This window comes from Diadema antillarum, unplaced genomic scaffold (genome assembly GCF_040938485.1).
Source record: "Diadema antillarum isolate AM-2024a unplaced genomic scaffold, OU_Dant_1.0 scf00000139, whole genome shotgun sequence".
NCBI lineage: Eukaryota > Metazoa > Echinodermata > Echinoidea > Diadematoida > Diadematidae > Diadema > Diadema antillarum.
In genome coordinates this window covers 2526449-2547205 of record NW_027271028.1, presented here as the reverse complement: position 1 = coordinate 2547205, position 20757 = coordinate 2526449, and the positions used below count along the sequence as shown (strand labels likewise).

General features: G+C 39.0%; 1 protein-coding gene across 1 annotated transcript in view; it reads right to left on the bottom strand.

Annotated features, from left to right (window-relative positions):
• Positions 1-16661, bottom strand: part of LOC139721175 (uncharacterized) — a 45161-nt gene extending 28500 nt beyond the window's left edge. The window contains exon 1 of the mRNA XM_071632502.1: positions 16224-16661. Within this exon, the coding sequence (XP_071488603.1) occupies positions 16224-16661 (438 nt within the window). The remainder of the gene's footprint in view (positions 1-16223) is intronic.
• Between the last annotated feature and the right edge of the window lie 4096 nt (positions 16662-20757).

Below are 20757 nucleotides of genomic sequence, written 5' to 3'. Positions count from 1 at the left end.
TGATACATGATGATGTACAACATCATCATTATCATCATTGCAGAAGTACAGTGCACAGTGAAATTTGAGTGCTAGCAACCAGCCTGTTGCAATTAAATACAATGTAGCTGTGATAGATACAGTGCCGACCGCGGGAAACGTCACGCTTTTCCGAGATCTGGACGAGGCCACTGACGCGTATCCCCGCGGGTACCCGCGGGTATACGCGTTCAGTGGACGAGTCCATCCGCCCGCACGGAAAATCCATCCTCGGGAATATGCGTCTCGATTGACGCGGGTTGGACGAGGGTGGACGAGGGTGGACGAGGGTATTCAAGGGCACATTCCCGTTAAGCTTTATTTTGACCGCTCAATCAAAATACATTTCATGGAGTTCCGACTTTGCCCATTTTCATCAAATTCCGATTTCAGGGGCTTCTTTTCGATTTAATCACACTCTGATGTCCACTGCCTTGATTGTTCGCTACTTTCTAAAGAAGTACACCTGCGGAAGTTGTGCACATGCGTTCATCACTCAAGTATCAATAATTATTAGAACATATCGACATCAGTTACGATCATCTCGCTATTCACGACTTTTAACGACCTGCGCCACCAAAATTTCATTGCTGAAAATTCGGTGGCCCAATCGGGCTACAAAAAAAGTCGGATGTTTGCCTTTACTTTTGGAAATGAACAGCGGTAACAGTCGGCTCCGTAAGACGCAAAAATGAATGTCGCATGTTTACTTTTGATTTTAGAAATGAATCACGGTGACATTTGACTCCGTATGATACTGGAATAAATACCAAATGTTTGCTTTGGCGTTCGGAAGTGAATGATAATATTCAACTCCGTAAGACGATAAGATAAATGCCGGATGTTTGCTCTTACGTTCGAAAGTAAATAGCAATAACATTCAGCTCCGGAAGATGCTTGAGTAGGCTATATGTCGAATGATCCCTTTGACGTTCGGAAATGAATAATAAAAATATTCAACTCCGTACGATGATAAAATAAAAGACGGATATTTGCTTTTACTTTCGAAAATAAAAAGCAATAACATTCGGCTCCGGAAAATGCTAACATAAATGTCAGATGATTGCTTTTACGTTCGGAAGTGAATAGCAGTAATATTCTGCTCAATACGATGCTAAAATAACTGTTGGATGTTTGCTTTTATATAGATTTCGAAATGAATAACAGTAACATTCAGGTGCGTTCGGTGGTAAAATTAATGTTCAATGATTGCTTTGATGTTCGGAAATGAATAACAATGACATTCAACTCCGTATATACGTTGATAAAATATGCAATGTATATCTGATGTTCGCTTTTACGTTCGGAAGTAAATAGCAATAACATTCAGCTCCCGAAGATGCTAAAGTAAATGTCGAATGATCCCTTTGACGTTCGGAAATAAATAACAAAAATATTCAACTTCTTACGATAATAAAATGAATGACGGATGATTGCCTGTATTTTCGAAAGTAAATAGCAATAGCATTCGGCTCCGGAAGATGACAAAATAGATGTCAGATGATTGCTTTTACGTTCGGAAGTGAATAGCAGTAATATTCTGCTCCATTATACGATGCTAAAATAACTGTCGGATGTTCGCTTTTAAATTTCGAAATGAATAACAGTAACATTCACCTGCGTTCGATGGTTCGGAAATGAACACAATAATATTCAACTCCGTGTATACGATGATAACATGAATGTCTGATGTTTGCTTTCATGTTCAAGAGTAAATGGCAATAACATTCAGCTCCGGAAGATGCTAAAATAAATGTCGAATGTTTGCTGTGACGTTCGGAAATTAATAACAAAAATATCCAACTCCGTATATACGATTTTGCGTTCGGAAGTGAAAAGCAGTAATATTCTCCTCCATACGATGCTATACTATAGTACCTGTCAGATGTTCGCTTTTAAATTTCGAAATGAATAACAGTATGCATTCAGCTGCGTTTGATGGTTCGGAAATGAACACAATAATATTCAACTCCGTGTATACGATGATAACATAAATGGCAATAACATTCAGCTCCGGAAGATGCTAAAATAAAATGTCGAATGTTTGCTATGACGTTCGGAAATGAATAACAAAAGTATTCAACTCCGTATATACGATTTTACGTTCGGAAGTGAATAGCAGTAATATTCTGCTCCATACGATGCTAAAGTAACTGTCGGATGTTCGCTTTTAAATTTCGAAATGAATAACAGTAACATTCACCTGCGTTCGATGGTTCGGAAATGAACACAATAATATTCAACTCCGTGTATACGATGATAACATATGTCTGATGTTTGCCTTTATGTTCAAGAGTAAATGGCAATAACATTCAGCTCCGGAAGATGCTAAAATAAATGTTGAATATTTGCTGTGACGTTCGGAAATTAATAACAAAAATATTCAACTCCGTATATACGATTTTGCGTTCGGAAGTGAATAGCAGTAATGTTCTGCTCCATACGATGCTAAAATAACTGTCGGATGTTCGCTTTTAAATTTCGAAATGAATAACACTATACATTCAGCTGCGTTCGATGGTTCGGAAATGAACACAATAATATACAACTCCGTGTATATGATGATAACATAAATGTCTGATGTTTGCTTTTATGTTCAAGAGTAAATAGCAATAACATTCAGCTCCGGAAGATGCTAAAATAAATAACGCATGTTTGTTGTGACGTTCGGAAATGAATAACCAAAATAACTCCGTATATACGATGATAAAATAAATGTCTGATATTCGGTTTTACGTTCGAAATATAACAATAACAATCAGCTCCCTTCGACTTTCGGAAATGAATGATAATAATATTCAACTCCATACGATGTTTAAATAAATGTCGGATGCTTGCTTATAATTTATATTGCTATGTACTTTCGCAAATAAATAGCAATAACATTCGGCTCCGGAAGATGCCAAAATGATTAATGTCACATGATTGCTTTTACGTTTGGAAGTGAATAGCAGTTACATTCTGCTCCGTACTATGCTAAAATAAATGTCGGATATTTGCTACATGTGTATTACATTTCGAAATGAATAGTAACATTCGGCTACGTTTGATGGTAAAAAACAAAACAAAAACAAAACAAAACAAAACACACGCACACACACAAATTTCTGATGTCTGCCTTGACGTTCAAAATTCGGCCCCGTACGATATGATGAAATAATTGTCAGATGACTCATTTCACTTTCGCAAGTGGACAACAGTGACATTCGGCTCCGTACGATGATAAAATAGATGTCGGATGTTTGCTTTTATATTTGGAAATGACTAACTGTTAAATTCTGCTCCGTATACGACAGAGCTGCCAACCTTTCGAAGCACAAATTAGTACTCAGCAGCTCCAAAATTCGTATTTTCCACCAGAATTCGTATTTTTTCAATCTCCCTCTTTTTGCTATGAGGCCTACAGGCTCTAAACATAACGTTATGACACATGCCGAAGCATCCAGCTGGTCACCAGCACGATAAAGATTCTAAACTACGCAATGTTCAGCGTTGATTGATTGCTTTCTCGCAATGTGTACAAGTGCAAGTTTGTACCTCCAAAAACTTTCTGGGCTGATTATGGAAGCTTCCACTTTCTAGCAGGGGACGGGGAATGCTTGATCTTCTCAAGAGAGCTTCTGTGTGAGCAGATGCAAAACTCTGTTCTGTGTTTCCAATTATGTACTATCAAAACATAATCATGCGTTGTTTTCAGGCTTTTTTTCATTTTATTGGATTTTAAACATCAGTATTTTTCGAAGTATTCCAATTCCTTTTCCCCTGACTGGAATCGGAAAGTCTGCTATAACGATGATCGCAAAATGCCGCGCTGTGTGTGGAAGCGCCGATGTGGTGCAAACACGTGGCTTCATTTTCAAGTTTAAATGAATGCGCCATGTGCTCCTGCCTATAAGAGGTTACTGCAAGTTCGATGGATCGAATGCGCCATAGCTGAGCTGAGCTGAATGGCTTGTTTACGGTAAACATGCAGTTTACGTTCGATATGAAGAAATCATTACGTCTTTCACGAGGGAAAAACACACAAAACAAACAAACAAACAAACAAACTACACCCACGAACGAATGTTGATAGCCAAAACTTTGAAAAGTAATAAGCAGTTTTGATGCGCGTGAACTGAAATTAATTGTCATTACCGGGTGATGACTGCATCTCATTGGACCTTCTCGTAGTGAATTTGTCTGGGCATACGAGACCTTTCATGTATTTTTGTGATTGCATTTTTAATTGACTGAATAATCAATTCTTCTTTTTATTGTTCAGGGAACATTAGATATTCGATCAAGTACACTATAATAGACTGTTCGATGTTCCCTACTATGCGCCAAAAGCAAGGCTATAGACATAGAATCATGATATCTTTGGAATTATTCCTTTAATTCAACTAATGAGCTGGTTCTTCGATCGATATTTCCAGGATACTTACACGCCGTTTATTCCAATGCGCGCATTCTTTCGTCTGGCACGCACCTGGGTGTGGCACCTGCTTTTGTGGAAATTTCCACAAGGGAGAGGGGTGGGGTGTCAAGTTTCTTCGAGCCGAAGAGACTGCATACACAATCTCTTCGCTTTTATTTATTGTCATTCGTGTTTTCGCCTTATTCTTTGCTGATATTGAACATTTAGATTTAACTTTACGAAAGTTGCTATAGCACATGGTTCGTTTTGTTGTGAGGTGTACGTAATTTCTTTTTTTTTAATCATTCTTGAGAGGGGAAAGAAGAGTAAGGGGGAAAGAAGACTAGAGGGAAAGGGAAATAAAACAAACGTCACGTACGCTAAGCATTCACAGGAAGCCGTCTTTTTACACCAGTCACCAGCATAGTTATCATCACTATCAGACATCACTCAAGATCATTTTAGCCTTTTCCTATGATCAACATTAAGAAACACGCATAATCCCTCGAGATAAATACCTAGGAAACTCAATAATAAATACAAAGTATCAACACCTCCCAACGACACAAACATTTAGAAAAGACAACAAATAGCACATCGAAGCGGCTGGGATCAAACTCCGTCGCTTCGATTGCAGCGAAGCGGAGAAATCGCCGTTACGAAAATAACAGTGCGAGACACTAAGAGAATTACGTTTAAATACTTCAAAGTATAAAGGGAACGGATAAAGTGATATAAAAGGGAAGAAATCGTACTAAACGAGGTGTGAGAAACGACGGAAATAAAACGAAGTTTAGTAGTAAGCTTAGGCCCTAGTAAAAGTTTTGCAGCACCGAAAGCTACGCGAAAATAAACACACATATAAAACTCGGTATTGCGACGAGATCCTATGGGATCAAGTCAATAAACGATATAAAACAAAGGAAATTGATTCATTTTGACCGGAAAATAGTTTGTTATAAGTATTCTGTTATATGAGATCTCCTTTTATAGGCCTAGAAATAATCGAGTTTCCACGATACTCGGGAAAGAAAGTTCGAACGCTTTTCACCTGCACATATACTGCAGAGGGCAGTGCACATCAGTCATCAATACACGAACAGAAACTCACCTCTACAACTTCCTCGCAGAAAATGATGCAATAGCGTTATAAAAAAAACACACAACACTCTAAAAATCATTTCGTACTTGGGAGGCAAGGGACAAGAGGATGAAAAGAAGAGAAAAAGAAGCAGACATTGCACAACGGGACGCTTTCACCCCGCCTCATACGGTACTGTAGTGGCAGCTGACTACACATGGGGATACCACGGCGATCCATGTAAACGTCCAGGGTCCGTAGGCGACAGGGATTCACGCGCGCGAAGTTCTGTTTGGTGTACACAGTACGCAAGCAGCGATATGCGTGTGCGCACATTTTTCTATTCAGCGCTTTCCACATACGGTGCGTACGCGTTGCATCGATATCCCAGCTGAATACAGATAACATGTGTCATGGCATGCGACGTGCGTTTGCTATATTTTTACCCATTATTTTTCCCCACTGTGAATTCGTACTTTCTAAGGACGTTTTCATATTGTCGTATTCCTTCGATTTTTCGTATACGAATTTTTCGGAACGGTTGGCAGCTCTGGTACAATGCTAACATAAATAACAGATTATTGCTTTCACATTTGAAAATGATTAATGGTATAAATAGGCTCAGTATGATGCTTAAATAAATAGAGGATGTTTGCTTCACATTCGGAAATCAATAAGGGTAACATTCAGTTCCATAAGATGCTAAAATGAATGTCGGTTGTTTGCTTTTATACAGTGTATTTGAAAATGATTAACGGTAATATTCGGCTCCGTAAGGTTCTAACATACTATAGTAAATGTTGGATGATTGCTTTTACAATCAGAAATGAATAGCGGTAACTTTCGGCTCTTTACAATGCTAAAACAAACTATCTGGAAATGCTCCCACTTTCTCATCCCAAAAGTAAGCTATGACCACCTAATAGGCATCAACTTTTATAATTATCTATAAGCCTATTTGCTAAATCTTAGAATTCAGAATAATGGTGATAAGATGATCTACTTTTGTATTCATTTATTTTAGACATGGGTACCTGTCACGTCAGTAATGTTTAATAATTGTTTTTAGCAGGACCGATTTAGTTTTTCCTATGTTTTCCTTGATTTTTTTGGCCACCAAAAAAAAAAAAAAAATAGAAATCAATGATTTTGGTGGTCAAAAAATAAAAATTAGTTTGGAGCCCTGCGATATCATTGGGCTCATCATTACTTAATCTTTCCCATGATACGCTAATATTTATATCATCAACCTGTCGACGTCATCCGACAATTCATGATTCAAACCTTTTTTTTTCATCGTCCGTAACCCAACTTTGAACACAGACAGGGTATTCTTTCTCATTCTAGAGTAATGAAGGAGCGCACTTTCGGCTGTGATCTAAGTCCTATTATCATCATGAGTTCATGTCGCCGTTTAGTGATCTAAACTTCAGCTTTGCTGAACTGTTCAATGTCTTGAGCAGGAAGCGAAAACAATAGCTGGACTAAGGAACCTTCGTTTTTAAAAGGGGAAAATAGAAACAAAAAAACAACACTGAAACCGAACAAGCCGGCCGAGCATTGTTTAGGTTAACCACGCGTGGTGATAATCGCGCCCATTGATCGCTCTGTCCAGCTATTCTAACTGGGAGGAGTTTTTACTGGGGGTGACCCCCCCCCCCCTTCCCTCCCTTCAGATCTCGGCCACCGATCGCGCGATCGCTGCGAAATTTTTCCTGAAGATAGAGCTGGATGTCAACTACAACATTACATGGTCATACAATAGAAAAATATTGCCTTTCTATTTTTAATAAATTGATTATGCAAAGTTGTGCATGAAATCATATTTTCACCTATAACTCCATAAAAAAGACTGAAGTATTGCTAAATTTTTGTGTCAAAATTCCTCAAGACATATAAACCAATTTTCATTTAAAAATAAAGCACAATCAAAATCAATTTCTTTTGTTTTTTATTGTTTTGTTAATTTCTTATGTATTTTATTGTTTTTTCGACCTTTTGTTTTCTGTTGTTTTTCAAAATTTGTTGCAGGCACTTTTTCAGGCTTATCTACACTAGAATTGATTAATTTCAATGGTTCAAAGATGAAATACTCTAATTTATAACAATTTAACCCAAAAAACACAATTTGCATTCAATTTGCACACGATATCATGAATTTGAGCTGTTTTCCGGTTGACATGCATTTGCATAATATTACGTAACTTCAGAACGGTGTACTCAGACGTCGCAAATTTGGTCTCAAAATATGCAGAAGACTTCAATGAAAAAAGTTGTGAAACGACGCGGCAAAATCTTTGCGCGTTGCAGAATCGTGGCGCGAAACGTGGGGGGGGGGGGTCAATTTGACCCCCCCCCCCAGTTAGAATAGGGTTAAGAGTATGCATATTGACCAAAAATAGTCAGAGGGATGCTAATTTACTCTTACAAGCTATCGCTACTATTTAAGTTGAAAACTGGAACTTTCTGAAAGGTTAAAGATGATCGTAAAATCAGTTCTGGCTACAGGATTTTATAATAATTATAATAGCATACAACATGTACCAAGTTTTCATCGTTTACCTGTCTAGAAAAGGCGGGAATACACCCTTACGCAATTACCCGTACTTTGCCTCATCTTTGCCTCATCGTTTTATTTATTTTTTTATTAACAGTTGATCGTAATATTTACAAATTGTAAAGCAGTCTGCTATTATACAGTAATATAATAGTGTTACATTCGTCACTTGAAATTGGTCGGGTGACGCTCACAAAAATGTTTGAAAATCGCGCGATTATGTGGCATTTTGTTCGTTAGTTGGCGTCTTATCACTCCAAAGCAGTTCAGCTTAACTGTTGGCTTATAGAAGTGATCATCAATCGGTAAGGATTAGTCAGATGAATTCATGAATTCACTTTATGCATCACGGCTAATCGAACTATTCAACATCGTTGAAGTAACCATACTTTTTTTATTTTCATAGTTCAAACTATTTCTTAACATTTATATGCAAAACGAAAGTACTCTACACGTTTTTCAAAATGCTCAGATGTAATGAGTCAATTCCACAAAGATTGCATTACGGCAACCTTTACTGACCTAAACAAGTTTTCTATAGAGCTATCAGTTCTATTATAATGGCATTCTGATAACTTCGACTGCGTTTTGAATTCGTACCGAGCACAGCATTCAAAACAACGGGTTCCTCAGGTCCTCTTTAGGTATGGTATACTTGCTAAAAGCATTCTCTTTAGCTTCCATTGACAACAACATGGGAGGAGAATGGAAGCGATCAACTTTCTCGGTAAATGAGGCTTTTCGTATATAGCACACATTGCGTGCCTCTTTCTTTTTTCTGTTTCTGTTGTTTCAAACTACACTGCAGCCGACACACACACAAACACACCAAAGTTTACATTCAGGCAACCGTATTTTGGTATTGGTTAGAATCGAATTATATCTGTCTTGTGATTGGCTAATTATCTGTAGCAAAAACAAAACAAAACAAAACAAAACAAAAACAAAAACAAACAAACACAAAAATGCTGAAAACTGCTTATCGAATATCAGTGGCGTGCCAAAGGAGTAAAATGGAGTCTATACTCTAAAGGGGCCTGAGCTTTTGATTCCAGAAGAATATTTGTCAGAGGCAAAATGATAATCAGGCAGGGAAAGCAATCACATTATAAAGAAGTTCACACAACACGAACAGTCAGGGACAGGCTAGGGACACGGAACAAAGAAAACAAAAGGAGAGGATGGGAGGTCATGGGCAAGGAGGCCAACAGGTGAAGGGAGGGGGATTAAAGCAGGAGGGTGGATAGACAAAAGGCATAGGAGGGTCAGTGATAATCCTGAGTGCCATGGGGGTGCATCCATTTAAGAATGAATTTTCTCACACACCCAAGCTGTCGCCATTTATGTGTGTGCGATGAAGCGTTAACGCCGTCGCTAAGCAGGACTGTTGCATCATGGGGGGGGGGGGGGGGAACGGGTTGTGAGCTTGAACATAACCTGAACTTTAAGGGCGATTTTCTTTTTTTTTCTTTTATGACTTCTAGGGATGCGGAAAGGGGTTGTTTTATATATTATTGTAAAGATAAAACTATACAATGTATGTAGAATTCAAGTATTTATATGTACATGTGTAGACATGCCTAAAATTTCGTTTACTGCGACATACGCATTTCGACCGAGCGCATCACGACCTGTATGGACTACGCACATGTATTCTTTTATCTTGCGCTCTGCTTTTGTGGGAATTTCTTCAAGCATAGGTGTCAGGTTTTCCTATATACGTTACGTCTGCGGTCATTAATTCCATATTTGTTAGTTTGTCTGCTTTCTTATTCTGTGTTTTATGCATTTTACTTGAACTTAAAGGAGGTCTAGACATTTCGTTTGCTAAATGCACGCGAGTCACGTTGCATTGTATGATGTATTTTGTTTCGTTGACCATTCATGAGAAGCGTTTCTTTGAGCAAACTCTCTTTTCACACCAAAATCACTTATAGAAGGTAGTCATCCACATTGGTTATCAAAATAATAATTCCGTCATTTTCCTTTCGTTCTGAAACAGGAATCAGAATTCTCAACACGTCATCCACATTGGTTATCAAAACAATTCCGTCATTTTCCTTTCGTTCAGAAACAAAAATCTGTTATTCTCAACACGTTATTACAAAAATTACATCTCACAGCGATAATAGGGCCTACTAGAACCAACTCATCGCCGCAAAATGACACATTACGGTTACGAGGACATACACAATGCTTGAACAAATTACTTTGCTTCAAAATGTAGAAACAGATGAAGTGACATAACAAGAGAAAGGGCGCACCGAAAGAGGTACACTGTATCAAGATCAACTAAGATAATCTCTAACAAAAAAGAAGAAGAAGAAGGAAACTATTCCCCCCCCCCCACACGCACACACATACACACAAACGAGTAGATACACAAAGGTCATATGTTTACCTTTGGGAGCAGTGATTTAAAAGATGTTTTAGATATCACATGTGATGCATAATAGGTCCGTTGTGCAAAGCATCCTACATATTTTTTTGTAATAAAGCCTAGAATATAAGGAGATATCAGTATTTCTTTTATAGATTGTAAAGAACCTTCGGAATTAGGACCTTTGTTTCATTTTCGGATTAACGAACCTTCGGCATAACGAACCTTATTTCATTTTTTTGATAAATGAACCTTTGGAATAACAAGTTACAAACCTCATATTTTCGGATTAACGAACCTTCGGAATAGCGAACTGTAACCGTTCACATTGTGTACTGTATTTTCGATCATTCGGATTCAATTTTTTTTTTTCCAGCGGTTGTTTCTATCCCTATAACTCACATTTCAGAGCTATGGGGGTTTTGTTTCATGTACGTGGTGAATTAATACGCCTTTAATGCAAGAGCAAAAACATGGGAAAGTTTGAATGCTTTTCACGTGCACATCGTCACATAAAGAGAATCAGGTGCTGACGGACCATAGAAGTGTCTCAAAATCAATACTGCCATGCAGCTTGCACCAAAATCACAAGAAATACTACATGAAGATTCTGATAGGTATTATCCCGTAACAGGGGCGGATCCAGGAATTCCGTAAAGTGGGGGCGCGTTTACAAAATTAAAGGGGGGCGCACGCACCCCTCCCCCATTTTTTTTTTTACATTTCTTTTGTTTCAACAACAAAAAAAAAAAATAAAGGGGGGGGGGCGGGCGCCGGTTGCGGTCCTCCCTGGATCCGCTCCTGCGTAACCAAGTAAGTTTGAGAGAGAAAAGTTTGAGCCAAAAACACAGCGTTGACAAGTACTACCACAAATTGCATTTTAAATATGGTATATATAGTGCACAGTACGAGAAAGTATACAGCACGAGATCTCTAGTTTGATTTTCATTTCGCTTCGAATAGTAGACGAGCAGTGACAATCCGTCAAAGTGCAAACTACAGCTAGGGCCTAGCGGCACAGTTTACAGGTCTACCTTCTGTTCACTGCATGGTACACATAAACAAGAACAAAAGCGTTTTCTTCTTTTGCATGTTAGCATGGGGACGATAGTGAATTAAGTTCACCAAGATTCAATGTTTGTAAACAAGAAAGCAGCGCGGAGCAAAGACCTCAGATCGTTGTTATAGCACACGTGCATCTATTGTGGTAACATTTTAATCAACGCACTAACACCATCTGAACATACTCAACGATCATGCCACACAATCACTGTGAAGGGGAAATGTTCAGCAACAACAAGAGCACGAGTATGTAGCCTACCATACTGTACGCGCATTCATTCCGTGAGTGCCAAATACAAGCTAGAAACACACGCAATAAAGAAACATCGCAAGTTCATGAACTGAGGGCCGTGGGAACAGCAACGAAATCGGGGCAACAGCGTCTCGTAAAGAATGTTTGACACTGCCGTATAAAGACCTTTTTTTTTGTCTTATATCTTAACAAGATAAAGACGTTGTGATTTCGGGTGCTGTTCGTTATTCCGAAGGTTCGTTATTCCGAAGGTTCGTTTATCCGAAACACACAAATTCCCTAAACCATAGAGGTTCGTTAATCCGAAAACGAAAAAAGGTTCGTTAATTCGAACATTTGCGGCGTTATTTCGAAGGTTCGTTAATCCAAAAATGACATAGGGTTCGTCATTCCGAAGGTTCGTTAATCCGAAAATGAAATAGGGTTCGTTATCTCGAAGGTTCGTTGATCCGAAATGATATAGGATCCGAAATGATATAGGGTCCGTAACGAACCTTCGAAGTAAGTCGAGCTTTGTTTCATTTTTGGATTAACGAACCTTCGGAATAACGAACCTTATTTCATTTTCGGATTAACAAACCTTCGGACTAAAGAACCTTACTAACGAACCTTCGGAATAACGAGCTGTAACCGTGATTTCATGTCCGATTTGTTTAATTGGACCTTTTAAAAGCTATGATTGTATCGAATCATTGAGAGCAATGAAATTTAACGGCCTTCTGTCCGCCGTATCAAAAGTGTGATGATAAAGGGGATGTGCGCATTGTCATTCGAAATACATAACTACATGTAACTCTACATTTAAGTAATTAGTCTGATTACTATAGCAACTGATTTTGGGATTGATAGTCACTACTGACAGTTTTTATTCTCGTAAACGGCACCTGTCAATCTCACAGGCCTCAAGTCGAAGCACTCACACGTCATGAATTGACCATAACGTAAAAACGACAGAACTCTACACACAAAGAGTTCTGTGATAAAAACACGCTGGGCACACAAGATGAGTATGTTGGAACCACATGGCGCACTCACTGCTGGCAGGGCAAGCACGTGCTTTGCTCATCGAACTGATCGTTTTTATAGCGATCATAATATCGCTGCACAGCAGAGATTCGTATTCCAATGCACAGTAGGCCTACTCTCTCTCTCTCTCTCTCTAAAAAAAAAAAAATGAAAACATTCACACTTGAAGGGGTGGATACATTTAAAACGGAGTCAATTTAGAGTGAAATTGCAGTGAATTTTGACTGAAAATGTTCATTTTCACTCGGAGTGACCTCCGGGATCACTCGAAGATTTTGGAGTGCTATTGATGTAGCGCGATTCCGCTGCTTAAATGCATTCAGTTTTGCTCATAATCATTAATTTCATCCTTCTTTTTTTTTTCTTGGAAAGCAAGCACTCCTTAAAGAGGGAAAACCCCGATTGGACAAATTGCGACGTAAACATGCATTGATATAGTTATGTGATACGTATAAACAATTTATCATGAAAGGAGAGAAGGGTACCTACAGTACATGTATCCAAGATAAACATTATGCATGCACGTGTAGTACCACTTCTCGGGGAAGTTAAACGCAGCTTTGTTGATTACATAATGCCACTCTGGTGGTTTCGCCATACCCTTCTCTCTCTCCTACGTTTTCTTTGTTTTCTCCCTCTCTTTGTCTTTTTCTTTTTTCCCTACAAATCGTGTACTTCAAGAATAGACAGACGGTGTTAAACTTCAACTCAAGTGGCTTCTTAAGATCTGCGCCTCTTTCATCCATCTTAGGGACCGTGACACTATTGTGAATGACACAATTAAAAGCATCACACAATGACTTTCACGCCTCGTTAGACCTTTAAGACTCAGATCTTTTGTGTGTGTGTGTGTGTGTGTGTGTGTGTGTGTGTGTGGACGTGGACGCCATTGGGAAATATCAAGCTCGAGACAATAAGTGGCCACTTAAATATAATGACCGACCGATGTTGAAGGTAGATTAAATCAGTAACTAAGTCAGATATTGGGGAACCAGTAAATAAATAGGCAGCGATCGACACTTCGACGGTTTGCCAATCTAATGTGCAGCGATCGACGTCGAAAGTGTCAATCAAATACGTTATTTACGGTCGACGTCGAAGGTTGATAAAATCAGTAAGCAGCGATCGATGTCGAAGGTTGATAATCGGATGGGTGCTGTTCGTAATATTCCGAAGGTTCGTAATTCCGAAGGGTCGTTAAATTCGAAACACACAAATTCCCTAAACCTACAGGTTCGTTAATTCGAACGTTTGTGGCGTTATTCCGAAGGTTCGTTATTCCGAAGATTCATGAATCCGAAAATGAAATTAACGGAACAATATACCTTCTGAATAACGAATCTTCGGACTAGAGAGCCTTCGGAATAACGAACATCGGAATAATAGCTACCGATGTGTAAGGTTGATGAAATTATTAAATAGCGACCAATGTCCAAAGTTGATTAGGTAATACCGTCCGACGTCAGTGATCGAGAAAACTATAAAGTAGCGGCTGATGTCGAAGGTTGATAAAATAAGGACAATTAAATCAAATAGGTATAGCGTCCATAATGTCGAGATCAAATAAAATTGAGCAGCAACGAAGTGTCGAAGGTTTATGCAATCAACTTGGTATCGCACGACGTCGAATGTTAAGCAAAATTATCTGATTTATCCGACATTTGTTTTAGCATTGTAAAGAGGCTAAAGTTACCGTTATTCATTTCTGATCGTAAAAGCAATCATCCAACATTTACTAGTATTTTGACACCTTACGGAGCCGAATGTTACCGTTTATCATTTTCAAATGTTAAAGCAAACAACCGACATTCATTTTAGCATCTTACGGAGCTGAATGTTATCCTTTTTCATTTCCAAACGTGAAAGCAAACATCCGCTATTTATTTTAGCATCTAACTGAGCCGATTGATACCGTTAATCATTTACAAATGTAAAAGCAACAATCTGTTATTTATAATTTTTAGCATCGTTCGGAGCAGAACATTACCGTTATTCATTTCCAAATTTAAAAGCAAACATCCGACAATCATTTTAGCATCGTACGGAGCCGAATGTTACTGTTTTTCATTTTGAACGTCAAGGCAGACATCAGACATTTACTTTACCATCAAACGCAGCTGAATGTTACTGTTCTTCATTTCGAAATGTAATAGCAAATATCCGACATTTATTTTATCATATGGAGCAGACTGTTACTGCTATTCACTTCCAACCGTAAAAAGCAATCATCTGCCATTTTTTGGGCATCTTCCGGAGCCAAATGTTATTGCTATTTACTTTCGAAAGTAAAAGCAAACACCCGACATCTGTTTAATCATCATACGGAGTTGAATATTAGTGTTATTAATTTCCGAACATCAAAGGGATCATTCGACATTTATTTTAGCATCTTCCGGAGCTGAATGTTATTGTTATTTACTTTTGAACGTAAAAGCAAACATCCGCCATTTATTTTTATCATCGTACAGAGTTGAATATTATTGTTATTCATTTCCGAACGTCAAAGCAAAGATCCGACATTTATTTTAGCATCTTCCGGAGATGAATGTTATTGCTATTTACTTCCGAAAGTAAAAGCAAACATTCGACATTTATTTAATCATCGTACGGAGTATTATTGTTATTCATTTCCAAACGTCAAAGGGATCATTCGACATTTGCTTTAGCATATTCGGGAGCTGAATGTTATGGTTATTATTTTACTTTCGAACGTAAAAGCAAACATCCGGCAAAGTACTGATACTTTTCAAAAGATTTTCGCGGATCGATTTCAGCTAATTTCCTTCATGTAGCCGATGGTTGACGGGAGAGTTTGATTTTCATATCATTAATTCCGCGCTGGAGCGCTCGGGCAAATGCGGGTGTTTAGACGAGCGTGAAAGTGCGGGCGACTTCCCTCGTCTGTACGCGTCCAAACGCCCGCGTATAAACTAGTACGCCCGGACGAAAGGGCTTCCCGCATTTGCCCTAGGGGTTTGCGTGACGTTTCCCGCGGTCGGCACTGTATGTACAGCTGTACATGTATGTACACTGTATGTCATTCAATTAATCCTCCAAGAACTACATGAACATGTATGGCCCCTGAACAATCTTCAAATCATGACTACACTCTGGGCACCTACATACTGTATTCTTACAAACAGTTACTAACAGTATTAACTTACCTTGATGGATCCAACTGATGCAGATGTACTTAATACCAGAAACATTTGTGACATGAAACTTTTGAGAATTGGACCTGACAGCCTGTTTTGCAGCATAAAACTTTCTTAAATCATCACTGTCATTCAATGCATTCAAACATGTACACATGCAAGCAAAAATTTCTAGTTTTAAACTAGTATTAACTGTTTAAATTATGTACATTATCCGAAATCACTTACATGCGTAAAAATATTACTAAAGACGACTGCAAACATAATCAAAAACATTAATTCATAGACATACCATTTCTTGGAGTTGCAGGGCCATTGACAGAAATTCATCTGGGTTTTGATTAGGTTGGGGCACCAGCTGCGGCTGTGGTTGCTGGTACCTGGGCTGCAGTGAGTTCAACACCCGCTCCTGTTGCTGTACTGCGCGGGTCCCATATTGCCACATGTCTTGCGGGCCATTGTATCCATGGGGTTGATGGCCTGAGTAGCCGGCCCCTAGCCCTGACGCATAATCATTGTCACCATTACTTCTTGCATTGTTCGTATGTCCATGTGTAGTATTCTGAGCAGTGCCCCGCTGACCATGAGAGGCTGAGGGTGCATTTGGGTCTTCCAGCTGCACCTCTTCAAAGTTCTGTCGCCCCCGAGCGCGCTTGGCGCGGCTCGGTTGCGGAGTGGGTTCCGGCATCGTCTGCGAATTCTTCGGAGAGCTGCTGGACCCGCTTCCCATTTGGATGATAAAGGGTTCCGGTAGGGGCAGCTGGGGCACAGTCCAGCTGCCGGGTTAAAGGTCAGTCCTGCTTCAGAGTGACTGACCAGAAACTGGGGATCTCCACTGGACACAAGACTACTGTCTCATTGTTAGCCCATATTCTACATTTTGTTGAGAATCTGTTCCCCCCTGGTAAGAACCTGAAAGGAAGATGAATAGACAAATCATGATGGATTTCTAGAATAACACTTTAGTACATTGTTACTGCACAACATTAACTTTGTTTACATTTTTTAGTGGAAAGTGCCACAAACAGACTTAACTTCTTTTGTTTAATTTAAAATCATGTCATGTCATTAGCACTCAGGAAGCACTTACAGTGGCAGAAAATGGCCAGTTTTTGCACATGACTTAAAGAATAACACGCAGTTAGTCTTGTTTAGTGCATGATCATAATGTGAATATCGAAAAGAGATTTGCCTTCTGAGAGAATTCTAAAAATAGAAGTTGGTCATCCCCCCCCCCAAAAAAAAAGGGCAAAGTCAAACTCATGACCACTCAAATACTGTACAAGCAGAAATTTTCGCGTACAGATATTTTCGCGAATAGCTACTGGGGGGACATTTTTGCGTGTTGTTAATTTAGCAGTTGCGAGGGTCTAGCTGAACTTAGTTATTCGAGCGTTGTCATTTTCGCATGTTATTATTTTTGCGGTTCAAAGGCGATTTGCGAAATTCACGGATATAAAACCACCGCGAAAATTTCAGCTCGTACAGTAACTGCTAGTAGTTTTGTCTATGTGCAATCCCCAAAAATGATTCTATTTGTTGTCTGTATCATATTTTCTCTGCACATTTGTCAGACTACAGTAGATTATATTCCTTTAGAGAGTTTAATGACATAACCTCCCAATTCAGTACCAGACCTCGAAATGAAAAATCACGAAATGGAATCTAATTCATCAATTAATGTGACAGTCCGTTTCTTCAATAGATGTTCTGCTGATATTGGCTCCACACACCATGGCCATCATGAGGGAACTGGTGCAAAGTGGACATCCACCAAAGAATTACAGCAGATTCTTGAATCTACATTAGTATTTGACCACATACATTGGTACATGACATGACAACACTCATTAAAATTTACAAAAATATTTGTCTATAGAAACAGCTAGAATCTACATGCAGTCAATAAATGCTTTTTTACTTTACTTCCACTACAAGTATTAGAAACCTAGGCTTTCCAAAGCCACCAAAATACCCCCCCCAAAAAAAAATGGATAAAAAAAAAAACAACAACAACAAAATCAGGATAGCCTATATGGCTGCCTGCTTTATTCTACCCATAACAATTCAGTTCTCATCCGCCAAAACAGCAACAGTCTGATAACTGCATAATACTTTAAGAGTCTAGGTCTAAAATGTAAGTTTATCTCCTTAAAGCTGGCATATAATGTACAAAGAATGTTGGCAGGGCTGCCAACATTTCCATCACCCACCAAAATTCAAATCAGAGATTCCAAAGAGCAATCAGGCAGATACAATGTACAGGTCTGTGTAATATTACTAATAGTAGAAGGTGCATTCGAGCGCTCTCCTAAAGCGAACTGAACCGTATCAACGAAACCCATGCTAGAGGAGCGCTCAAACCCTCCTATGAGTCCTAAAGTATACCGTAGTGAACTGTGCCAAATAAAAATAGACTACTTTGCGATGTGCTCCAAAAGGGTAAAATATAAAAGATTTGCCAAAAGCGTACCCAAAGTTTACATATTTTATTATCAAACATGCACATATTAAAGTCATACGTCATGCAAGGAGTTTCATTCCCTTTGTTCAGGGCATCTGTAGTTTTTTATAAGTGTGCCAGGTGAATCCTCTTGCTACAATACAAGTACAACCTATGTGACTTTCTCTAAAAAATATCTCATGATCAGGTACGCTTTCCCCACTGAGCGCTGAAATGCTTCAAATCCAACACAGTACAGTTCAGCATGCGTTGGTTCACTTTACATACATTGTAGAGTGCTCGAATGCACCTATAGTCGACAGAGACTAATTATGCATCTCAGTCAAACAACAAAGGTTAAAAAGCATCTCCAATCCAAAGTCAAGGAGATTTCTCATACAGTCATATAGACCACATAGGCCTGGTGATCTATGCAACGCTAGTGTGTGGTTCCCTTATCCAAACTCCAAGATGACAATTATTGCCACTGAGGAAAGAGTTCCTTATTCCCCCCCCCCCCACTAGTTTGTGCAAAATGGGTAGATTACTATTTTTTTTTTTTTTTTTACTGGTGGTAAACTAAATAAAGGTTATGGGAAGTCTTCTCATAAACGGCATAGGCGGATAGACTAACCTTTGATAAAATGTATTTAGTTTATTGTTGGTGAAAGGGAATAGAATCTAGTAATTTGTTTATTTTGTGCAAGTTGGGGGGGGGGGCATGCAAGGAAGCCTTTCCTCACTGATACCACAGATCTGCTAACATTAAAGTTACATTCAAACTTCAGAAGGCAAGGGCAAGGCTCTAAAACCGTAAAAACAGTCACGGCCAAGAAGGGCCTAATGTAGTGTTAGATAGGGAGGAGACTAGAACTATTGTCTTGGAAGCTCTGTGTTAAATGTAAATTTACGTATTCTAAACTAACGTTACTACCGGTACGTTAGGAGGTGGAAGATACTCGGAGCTCTCTCCTCCATCTCCCTGCCCTGGTTCAACATGTATCCACCATCTTCTTGTAAACAGCCCTGCTGTCGCTGTAAATACAAATGTACAAATAACACGGTTAGACACTACGTCAAACAACGAGCAGGCCGTGGTCGACTGGTCGGTCGAGCTCGAGCTGGCAGGTTTCTTCTAACGTTGACGTGCCCGGCGGCGCCGGGCAGGCTGGAGCCGGCCGATGTGTGGTGATGATGATGGGGACAAGAAACAGAATACAATTTTTAAACATCAATACTCACCATTATTCTCGTACAGACTGAGCCGGAAACTTCGCCTGTATTAAACTTCCACATCTGCTAAGATCAATTTCATACAAGACATTTCATTTTTGTCGTTGTCCAGAGCAGAGGGATCCGGAATGCTCGAGGCAGCTCTGTATCTGGACTGGATGGGCAAAATGGGACGCACGTACGATCGATGTAGTATACGGGACGGCGGTGGTGTGGTGTATGTACATGTACGTGATGTTATGTACACACAAAACAGGCGCCCAAACCAGATCGAGCGAGCGATCGTGACGGAATGTGTGAGATACAAAGAAGAAAAAAACAAAAACAAAAACAAAAACAAAACACGACCTACACCGGCATTAGTGGGGTGGCTTAGTGAAATTATCGTGACACGGCGGACAAAAGCATGATTTTTTCACCAAAGGTACTTCATGATGTACCTTCTCAAAAAATAGGGTGCTCCAAGAAAATTGATGCTGGGAAGGAGGTTAGAGGTCAAAGGTCAATGACCTTTATTTGTGAAATAGGTTTTTTGGCTATTTCTCAGGTCAGGAATATCCAATCTGGATAAAACTTGGCAGGAAGAATATTGAGAACAAGTAAAATATTTTGATTGAATTTGGGGTGAAATTTCCAAAGGTCAAAGGTCAAAGGTCAATGAACTTTTTCTAAAAATCATGTTTTTGTTTATTTCTCCAGGTAGGAAGATTCAATTTTCACAAAATTTGATATGAACGTTGTATAGAAGGTACCAAGAGTATAAACCAGGGGTCAAATATAATTGTTGATTTGTGCGTTGCCATGGCAACCCAAAACTAGGGTTTTTAATTGAAGTTAGTTACAGGAGGCTATTTTCCAGTTTGGAAGAGATTCCATTTGAATAGGTACAACTGATCAACGGGATGTATAGAGGTTTGAAATACTTTTCATTAGTGTTAAGTGGTATGTTGCCATGGCAACTACATATATAGATTTTGGTTAAACTTAAAGGAGACTTCAGAACTTATGAATTTGAAGAGATTTCCATCAGGGTTGGTATTATTGATCAACAAAAAAGTCGCCAGACAAAGATTTGTCACCTTTATAGCATGTGGGTTGAGTGAATGCAGCAACAATAGTAGAACACATCAGTGAGAGTTTGAGGAAAATT